This window comes from Carcharodon carcharias, chromosome 27 (genome assembly GCF_017639515.1).
Source record: "Carcharodon carcharias isolate sCarCar2 chromosome 27, sCarCar2.pri, whole genome shotgun sequence".
NCBI classification, from domain to species: domain Eukaryota; kingdom Metazoa; phylum Chordata; class Chondrichthyes; order Lamniformes; family Lamnidae; genus Carcharodon; species Carcharodon carcharias.
In genome coordinates this window covers 13725982-13736612 of record NC_054493.1, presented here as the reverse complement: position 1 = coordinate 13736612, position 10631 = coordinate 13725982, and the positions used below count along the sequence as shown (strand labels likewise).

General features: G+C 43.9%; 1 protein-coding gene across 4 annotated transcripts; it reads left to right on the top strand.

Annotated features, from left to right (window-relative positions):
* Positions 1–1154: 1154 nt before the first annotated feature.
* LOC121270430 (gastrula zinc finger protein XlCGF8.2DB-like) lies at positions 1155–6385 on the top strand. Of its 4 annotated transcripts, none has more exons than XM_041175757.1 (3): positions 1155–1207; positions 1947–2051; positions 5412–6385. In XM_041175757.1, the coding sequence occupies exon 3, from the start codon at positions 5493–5495 to the stop codon at positions 6285–6287; it is 795 nt and encodes a 264-aa protein (XP_041031691.1). In that variant the 5' UTR covers positions 1155–1207; positions 1947–2051; positions 5412–5492; the 3' UTR covers positions 6288–6385. The 4 variants fall into 4 exon arrangements, with proteins under 4 accessions (XP_041031691.1, XP_041031693.1, XP_041031692.1 ...); XM_041175759.1 differs by having other exon boundaries at positions 1164–1174; XM_041175758.1 differs by having other exon boundaries at positions 1187–1245.
* Positions 6386–10631: the final 4246 nt, after the last annotated feature.

Sequence of the window (10631 nt, the reverse complement as noted above, 5' to 3'; positions counted from 1 at the left end):
CACTTCAGGTCTGACCTCTGCCCTCAGCCTTCTGCACTCTTCTAATAAACCTCAAAGGAAACTCGAGGAACAGCACCTCGTTATTGATTGGCCACTTCACGACCTTCTGGACTCAACATTCACTTCAATAATTTCAGATCATAACTACTGCTCCCTTTTTTCCGCACAGTAGCTGATGCTAATTGTTCTGCTGTTACGATTTTTACTTCCACTGGACTTGTCTTTTATTTGTTCACTTGTTCCATTGGTTTGTTTGCTTGTATCATTATTGCCCAATTTTGCCTTGCACCATCGTCCCCTTTGTCATTTCATCTCCAGTTTTCCATCCTATCACAGGACCGTTTTTCTTTCCTGTTCTCTGCCTCTCTTATCTCCGACTATGTACTTGTGGTAAACATAGTTCTCCCAGTTTGGATAAAAGTTCAGTAACCTGAAAAAATCGCTCTGTTTCCCTTTCCATTGTTTGCTGAGTGTTTCCAACATTTTCTGTTTTGAGGTCGGATTTCCAGCGTCTTGTTTTTGGGTCGCTGTGGATCAGTTTACTCTCACTTTCCGTTACCTGTTTAAAGGTGAAGAAGGAACGTTTAAAGAATGAGACAACAGTAACTATCACCTTGTTCGACATGAAACTAAACTCATTGTTAATTCCTCACCAGTAACAATGTTAAACACAAAGCTTCCAGCCGGGATTGATAAAAGCAAAATACTGCGGATGCTGGAAATCTGAAACAGAAAACGAAGGAAAAACTCAGCATGTCTAACAGTATCTGTGGGGAGAGAATGAGAGTTTACGTTTCGGGTCCATATGACTTCTTCAGAGTCGGGATTGAACTGGGGACTTTCTCATGTAAAGTAAATGTGATAATCGCTGCACTGGGGAAATGAGTGTGAATCCTCCCCTCCGGACAGAGGGGAACTGACCATCCATCTGTAGCTCTAATTCTCAAACAGAAAATGCTGCCAAGAATCAGCAAGTCAGGCTGAATCTGTGGCCGCTCTCAGCGTTTGAAACCGTCACAATGCCCGGGTGATTGACGGCAGCTCCGGACCAATAGAAACTAGGGGCGGGGCAGGAAGACCGAGCTGGAGCGGCTGGTCTTCCAACGAATCGGAGTGAATGAGGGGCGGGGCTCGTCTTGTGACAGAAGCATGCGCAGTGAGGGTAATGGCGAGAGTGAGAGACGCTTCTTTCTCGGATTCGCAATCGGTAAAGTTGGGGGGGGGGGGGCGAATGGTGGGACGAAGGTAAGGATAGATCCGGTGGGTGGGCGGGGAGGCTTCTTAAACATGTTGTGTAAGCCGCGAACCCCGAGAAAGAACTTATCGTTCCACTGTTTTCACCAAGAGGGGCCAGTGATCGGGCAGGTTAACGGCCGCCATCTTTATTGGAGTAATGTGCAGCAGGGCGCATGCACGGCCGCCATCTTTGTAGGGGGCAATGTTATTAATAACTGGGAGGAGCTTGTTACCCATTGTTCAGAATGGGGACAGCTTGTCCATCAAGCTGTATTGCCCTTTGAGCCCCAATGTCTTATTGAGGAGGCAGAGAAGGAAAGAAAATGAAGCAAATCCTGCTGTCCTAATCCCAATACCTCATGGAACCTAATGTGTCCAAAGCTCTGTGCATCTGTTTAATCACATGAAGACCCACGGCAGAAACTCACGAACCTGATTAAATGTCATCCTTGAATTGAGGAACTGCTGATGACGACGAAGGGTAATGTGCAGCAGGACTCATGTGCGGTCACCTTGGGCCAGGTGGCAGGAGGGGAGAATATTGTGAATTTCTCTCCTAGACTGAGAGGGATGGATTTTTGAAACTCCTTTTACAGGGGATTAGAAGGGGAGGATTTACACACAGCAAACTCAAATCAAGAAAAGTGCTTTTCTCTTCTGATTTCCTATCCTGGACTGACAGTGATGGCTTTTGTGAACTTTTTTCACAGGGTATTAAAAGAAGATTTTCAGACAAGAAACTCAAACCAAACATCACATCAACATCTGACAGAATCAGAAATTCATCAGGACCTGGATATTATCAGCCTTTAAGTGTAAGTATTGAGTTCCAGGTCATTACCACTCGCTGTGTAAAATTTCTTCCTCTCATCTCCCCAAAACTTTAATCTATGGCGAGTAACCTTTTCACAATCAGATAATGGTAACAGTTTTTCTTTATCTACCTTAACTAAACCTATTATAAACTTGTACACCTCTATCATATCTCCCCTCAATCCCCTTTGCTCCAAGGAGAACAGCCCCAGTTTCTCCATCCTAACATTGCAAATAAAATTCACACCCCTGGAACCATTTTAGTAAATCTCTTCTTCACCCTCTCAAGGACCCTCACATCCTTCATAATGTGTGGTGATCACTGGTTTGCACAGACCAAGATGTTCTGTTTTCACTTCTGTGATGTCATCACACACCGACAATTGCTCGGTGACATCACCTCCACTCTCCGGATATTTCCTCAACTGGGGGATTTTTCTCTGACTCCAGTGCTTCTGATATATTTCCAGCTGCAGGCTCCAGCAGGAGATTTTAATATTGAAAACAGTGAAATTGTTTCAGAGGTGAGTATTTTTGACCATTCAGATACCATTTAAAACTCTTAGTGCTGTACTTTGTTATCTGTGAGAGTTTCATGGCTCTCGGGCTGTGCAGCTCCTGTTCTGTGGATCTGAATCCATCTATTGCTCGGTTTCACCTCTGCCCTTCCAGATCACCTCTCTTCCATTCTCTAACATCCTCTGCCTCCAGTATTGGGTGTATTTTAGCTCTATTTGTTATTTTATATTTTGCTTACCAGCTTTATGTTCCTACCATATTTTTCAGTCAGGAATTCTCTTTTCTTGCGCTTTGGCCCATTTCTCTTCTGTTTCTAAGCTTATATTGACCACCAAATTCTATATCATTTTTATTCATTCTGCACAACCTGAAACATTAGCTATTTTGCTTTGTCCACAGGTACTGCCCAATCTACTGAGTATTTCCAGCATTTGCTCTTTATATTTCAGATTTTCAGCAGCTTCAGTATTTTGTGTTCCTTTTATTGCAAGCATTGTTCACAGAACCGAGTCTATAAACACACATTATGAGCCAGTTTGTTGCCAGGTAGGCATTGGTTCAGAAGTTGGTCCTCAGTCTCCAGTGTTGGTCCTTTTTAGTAGAATCAGAGAATCATTGAATGATTACAATACAGACGGAGGCCATTTGATCCTTTGTGCCTGTTCTGGTTCTCTGTAAGGACAGATCAGCTAGTCCCACTCCCCTGTCCTTTCTTCAGCAATTTTTTTTTCTCCTTAGATTTTTATCCAATTCCCTTTTTAAAGTCTTATTTGCATCAGTTTGAGCTAGAGGGGAGATGGAGGAGAAGCTGCTGGGTTTAACCCTGAGGACTTTGGAACTCAGCTGGACCCAGCAATTTCAATCTGAAATTATCAAGGGAGGCAGATACTAGGGGAGATCTGGTTATTAAACAAACGCTGTCTGTACAATGTAAAAGAGTATTGTTTTTGGAATATATAAATATTTTAAAAAAATTATTCTTGCAATTTGGGCATCACTAAAAGGTCATCAGCATATATTGCCAATGCCCAGTTGCTCATGGAGAAGATAATGTTTGACCTTGGTACCTCTGCAGTCCGTGTGGTGAAGGTGATCTCATGAAGCTTTTAGGTGAGGAGTTACACGATTTTGACCCAGCAATGATGAAGAAGCAGAGATACACATCCAAGTCAGTGGGTTGTGATCTTACTGAAACATAAAAAATTCTGAGGGGGCTTGTCAGGGTAGATATTGAGAAGATGTTTCCATTAGTGGGAGAATCTCGAACTAGGGGACATAGTTACAGAATAAGGGGACACTCATTTAAAACTGAGATGCAAAGGAATTTCATCTCTCAGAGGGTAGTGAATGTCTGGAATTCTCTCCTCCAGAGAGTTGTGGAGGCTAGATCACTGAAAGGATTTAAAGAGGAGGTAGATAGATTTTTGAAATATTGAGGAGTTGAGGGCTATGAAGAACTGGCATGAATAAGGAGTTGAGGCCTGGGGCAGAGCAGCCATGATTTTATTGAATGACTGGACAGGCTTGCGGGGCCAAATGGCCTACTCCTGCTCTTATTTCTTATGTTCTAATAATTTATATTTATATTGTGCCTTTAACATAATAAAACTTTCCAAGACATTTCACAAAAATGTTCTAAAGAAACATTTGAACTGAGCTACATAAGTTGTTGTGAGGGAGCAGGGCAGCAGGTGTATGGTCGAAGAGGTAGGTTTTGAGGATTATCTTAAAGGATGAGAGTGAGGTAGCACCAGGGAGAGGTTTAAGGATGAAATTCCAGAGTTTGGGGCCTAGGCAACTGCAAGGATGACCACCAATCAGGTACGCCTGAATTAGATGAGTGCAACCTCTCTGCAGATGCTGTCAGACCTGCTTATTTTTTCCAGGTATTTTTGTTTTTGATCTTGGAGGATTGACTGTCTGGAGGAGATTACAGAGATAGGGGAGAATACAACCATGGAGGAAAATAAGGGTGAGAATTTTTAAATTTTGGTGCTTCTTAAACAGGAGCCTTTGTAGGTCAGTGAGCATAGGGAGGACGGGCGAACAAGGCTTGGTGTGAGTAAACACACGGGCAGCAAAGTTTTACGTGACCTCAAGGTCACAGGGAGGTTGAATGTGGGGGGCCAGCAACGAGTGTGTGAGGATAGTTAAGTCCAGGGGTAACGAAGGAATGGATGACAGTTTCAACAGCAGGTGAACTGAGACGAGGACGGAGTCAGATGATGTTACTGAGGTGGAAATGGGCGGTCTTGGTAATAATGTGGATTCGTGGCTGAAAGCTTATCTTGCTTGGGGTGAAATATTCTGGTTGTGGACAGCCTGGTTCAGCCTCAGACAGTTGGCAGGGAGAGGGATGAATTCGGTGGCTAAGGAGTGGAGTTTGTAGTGGGGACCGAAGACAAAGGCTTTGGTCTTCCCGGTACTTAAGTGGAAGAAATTTCTGTTAATCCAATACTGGATGTCAGACCAGTCAGGACGATGAGTGACTTGGAGGGGAACTTGGAGGTGATGGTGTTCACATACACCTGATACCCTGGTCCTTTTAGTAGGTTCTGGGTTTGTTCCCTCTCCTTGACCCCCTGCCTGTTCCACCTCTCTCTCTCTCTCTCTCTCTCTCTCCTCCCATAGAGGCCAGTGTCTTGTGTAGGTCCACTCTGGGTGACAGGTTCCCTTCCCTGAAGCAGTTAGGTTTTTATGATAATCCAGCAGTTTTCATGGTCACTTCTTCCTTGTACCGGCCCCACAAATTACCAGATTGATTCAGCTCAATTTCACAACCTGCCTTTGTGTTTTTGTGGGTTCTCTCTCACCGCTTTTTTTCTGTTTTAAATCACTTTCAGCCGTGAACCTCAAGCCAAACATCTCATCAGGAGCTGACAGTTTCCCAATTTATCATAACTGGAAAGCATCAGCCTTTGAACATGGAAGGAAAAAGCACCGTTCACATTGTGGAGAAACAGTACACATGTTCTGTGTGTGGACAAGGCTTCAGACAATCATCTGGCCTGTCAAGACACAAGCGCAGTCACACCGGGGAGAAACCGTGGAAATGTGGGGATTGTGGGAAGAGATTCAATTACCCGTCTGATCTGGAAACTCATCGACGCAGTCACACTGGGGAGAGGCCGTTCACCTGCTCTGTGTGTGGGAAGGGATTCACTCAGTCATCCAGCCTGCTGAAACACCAGCGAGATCACACTGGGGAGAGACCATTCACCTGCTTCGAGTGTGGAAAGGGATTCACTCAGTTATCCAACTTGTTGGAACACGAGCGAATTCACTCTGGGGAGAGGCCGTTCACCTGCTCCGAGTGTGGGAAGGGATTCACTCAGTCATCCCACCTGCTGACACACCAGCGAGTTCACACTGAGGAGAGACCTTTCAAATGCCCAGATTGCGAGAAGTGCTTTAAAAGTTCTGGGGAACTGATGTCCCATCAACGTGTTCATACTGAGGAGAGACCATTCAGGTGCTCTTATTGTGGGACTGGATTCAGGCGATCAGAACAGCTCACTGTGCACCAGCGAATTCACACTGGGGAGAGGCCATTTACCTGCATGGAATGTAGGAAGGGATTCACTCAGTTATCCACCCTGCTGAATCACCAGCGAATTCACACTGGGGAGAGGCCATTCACTTGCTCTGAGTGTGGGAAAGGATTCACAACTTCATCCACGTTGCGAAAGCACCAGCGAGTTCACAAGTTTCTACAGTGATGGATTTTGCTGATAATCACATTCAGGACTGAACCATGTTCATTGGGGTCTGTTTCTGCTGATGTTAATAAACTCCAGCCCAGTTTGCGGGAATATTATTCTGGCAATAATTAAATAAATCAGCTTTGTGTTGAACACACAGCCTGTCGAATCTTGTTTAGTATTTTGAATACAAGTTAGTTCCTTCTGAAGGGCTCTACCCAGCCTCCTCCATCCTCACTCCCAACAACAAGTGCGGGGAGCTCATGGAGTTTCTTTGTCACTAAGATTGAGACAATCCGATCAGCTGCCTCTGCTGCTTCCCTCTTTCCCACCAGCCCACCGGGCCAAACAGTCTCCACAGTTCCTCTTTGACCAAGCCCTGAAATTGCATCTTTCTCCAGTTTCTCTTCTACCTCCTGTCAATCCATGTCAGAGCTCATCTTGTCCATGAGACCCGCATCCAAGTCCCTCGATCCTATTCTCATTAAACTGCTGACCATCCAATTTGCCCATGTTAGCTGATATTGTTAATTTTTCTCCCTCTCCTGGTACTGTCACCCTCGCCTTGAAATGCACCATTGTCACCATCCTGAGGGAAACCAACTTGACTCCACAGTCCTAGCAAACTACCTCCCCATCTCCAACCTCCATTTCCTCTGCAAAGTCCTTGTACTTGGTGTCCCCCAAGGATCTATCCTTGGACCCTTCTATTTCTCATCTACAAGCTGCTACTAGGCAACATCATCCTAAAGCACCATGTTAGTTTTCACATGTACACTGACAACGCCCAGCTCTACCTCACCACCATCCCTCTCCATTCCTCCACTGTTACTAAATTATCAAACTGCTTATCTGACATCCAGTACTGGATGAGCAGAAATTTCTGCCAATTAAAAATTGGGAAGACCAAAGTCATTGTCTCAGTCACCGCTACAAATTCCGTTCCCTAACTACTGAGTCCATCCCTCTCCCTGGGAACTGTCTGAGGCTGAACCACACTCTTCACAATCTTGGTGTCAGATTTGACCCCAAGATGAGTTTCTGACCACATATCCACACCATCACTAATACCAGATATTTCAATCTCCCCATCATCACCTGTCTCCACCCCACCCCAGCTCATCTGCTGCTGAAACCTTCATCCATGCCTGTGTTACCTTTAGACTCGACGATTGCAATATATTCCTGACCAGACTCTCACATTCACCCCACCCCCACCTGGAAACATAAGATTGTCCAAAACTCTGCTGCCCATGTGCTTTCTCACACCAATTCCCATTCACCCATTACTCCTGTGTTCTCTGCTCTACATTGGCCACTGGTTAAACTTGGTTTTGACCAAATCCTGATTTTAAAATTGTAGCCTTGTTTTCAAGTTCCTCTATGGCCCCATCACTCCCAATCTTTGTAATCTCCAGCCTCACACCCTTTGAGATATCTGCTCTCCTCTAATTCTGGCCCCTTCAACATCCCTGATTTTAATTATTCCACCATTAGTAGCTGTACCCAGGCATAAAATTCTCTCCCTAACCCGCTCCGCTCTTCTAGCTCTCTCTCCTGATTAAAGATGCTCATTAAAATCTACCTCTCCTATCAAGGTTTTGGCTATCTACCTTAATAATGTCCTATGTAACTCAGTGCCAATTTTTTTTTAATGAAATTCCTCTGAAGTACTTGGGATGTTTTATTACATTAATCGTGTTGTATAGATACCAGTTACTGTTTCACAACAGCCAGTTTGTGCATAGTAAGATTCCACAAACAGCAATCAGACCAGTGACTAATTAATCCAGTTTTTTTTTGGTGGTGATAGTTAAAACACGAATATTGGTCTCACTGCACCAGAACTCCCCTGTTGATAGCATGTGGAGATGTTGAGTTCTCCTGAGCTGAGAGTGGAGCTGATTGAGCTGCCGGGTCTGCAGTGTACTTGAAGAACCATTGTTTGGGATCATTCCTTGTAATTCACTGACTCCCAGTTGGAGTTTTTCTACAGTAAAGTAGTTAATCTTTGGATCAAAATCTACAACTTTTAATTAGCTGTAAAAGGAAGTTCTCGTGTTCATTTAGCACCTTCCACGTCCTCAGAACATTTCAAAGTGATTCACAGTCAATGATGAATTTGGAAGGACGAATGATGGGAGGCAGTATAAACTAAATGGTATAATTTTATACACAGTGCAGGAACAGAGTGACCTGGGAGTGTATGGACACAAACCTTTGAATCTGTCAAGACGTGTTGATCAATTGTTTATAAAAATATAATGGGAACCTCGGTTTACTAATGGGGACATGGAGTGGAAAAGCTGTAGTCTTGTGCTCAATTCTGAGCACCACACTTTGGTGCTTCGAGAGAATGCAGGGAAAATTTATCAGATTAGTATCAGTGGTGAGAGGTTTCAGTTACACAGAGAGACTGGAGAAACTGGAATTGTTCTCTTGAGAGCAGAGGAGGTTAAGGACTGATTTAATAGAGGTGTGGAAATGATTATTTTTAGGAGTTTTCATTTACATTGGGAGAAATTGTTTCCATTGGCAGGATGGTTGGTGTGTCCGTAGGTTGAGTGAGTAGTGAATCTCCTCCCACACTTAGTGCAGGTGAATGGTTTCTCTTCAGTGTGAGAGAGTTGGTATTTCATCAGATCTTTAGAGCTTTTAAAACTCTTCACACAGTGAGAACAATTATAAGGTCTCTTATCAGAGTGAACAACTTCATGGGCAGTGAGGCTGGACACACAAGTGAATCCTTTCCTACAAATGGAGCAGATGGACAGAATCTCCTTGATGTGAACTTGTGGATTGTAGGGATTGAACTCCTTACTTACAACAGGATCGGATGTGACAATAAAGTTCAGTTATGGAGCAGCTTTATTAAGAGAAAGGCAGGACAAACTTCTGGACTAAAGGTAAAGTTCAAGCAGTGATTTACAGAATAATGTGAGCTCTATATTTCCCGTGTCATATCTGGACAGCAGAGCGCACTTCTTTCCCCGTAGCTTCTGGTTTTCGTGTGGAGTTTCCAGCTTTCTTGCTTCTTTCTTATTTCTTTGTCTTCTTCCCTCTGTTCTTTTCTCCCCTGCATCAAACTCCTTGAGAGGACTGTTTTTATGCTGGAAACCCCCCGCCCTCCCAACTGGCTCCCCTGAGGCCACCAATCAGAACTGTCCATGTACATTTCACTACACAATCATGTGGCTCTTGTCCAATCACAGATGTGTTCATCTGAACAGCGTTCGCCTGTTGTTGAGAGCACACACATTCCTCTGTGATTACATAGAACTTCTGTAGGCTTGGTCTAAATAGCCAAGTGGTTATGGTACTGGGCTTATAACCCCAAGATCAAGAGTTCAAATCTCACAATGGCAAACTATGAAACAATGTAACTTCATCTGAAAAAACAGATGGAAACGTGTTTGTACTCAAAAGAGTTACATAGAACTTCTGCACTTCCACCATCTCTCAGTTCTAAACTAGAACAAGCCAGTTCAAAGCATGATATCACCCCCAACAGACTCTACCCTGCAGATCAACACACAGGCAAAGAAAGAACACAACTCCTACAGACTGTATAAATATACAGACAAAGAAAGAACAGAATTCTTACAGACTGTATCTGGAGAATGGGTGACTGAGTGAATCTCTTCCCACACACAGTGTAAGTTTCACAGTTTCTCCTCACTGTGAGTGTGCTGGCATTTATGGAAGTTGGATGATTCGGTGAATCCCTTCCTCCACATGGTGCAGGGGAACAGTCTCTTCCCCAGTGTGACTGAGCCCATGAGTTTCCAGCTGGGATGGAAAGCTGAATCTCTTTCCACAGTCCCCGCATTTCCATGGTTTCTCCCTGTTGTGGGTGTCCTTGTGTCTCTTCAGGTTGGACAATCAGTTGAAGCCTTACATAGGATTACATAGACATACAGCACAGAAACAGACCATTCGGCCAATCCAGTCCATTTCGGTGTTTATGTTCCACTCAAGCCTCCTCCCATCTTTCCACTTCCAAATCTATCACTGTAACCCAATATCCCCTTCTCCCTCATATGTTTGTCCAGCCTCTCCATAAGTACATTAATACTTTTCACTTCACTCACGCCATCTGTGGGTGAAGAAGTTTCTTCTGAATTCCCTATTGGATTTCTTGGTGACAATTTTATATTGATAGTGTCTAGTTACGCTTTTCTCCACAAGAGTAAACATTCTCTCTGTATCCTTTCTATCAAAACCTTTCATCATTTTAAATGATTAGCTCAGCCCTCAGACGTCTTATTTCAAAAGAAAAGACCCAGTTTGTTTGTGTGTGTGCATTCTCATGACATATAAACCCATGCATTTATTGCCAATCCCTAATTGACCTTGTTTAGA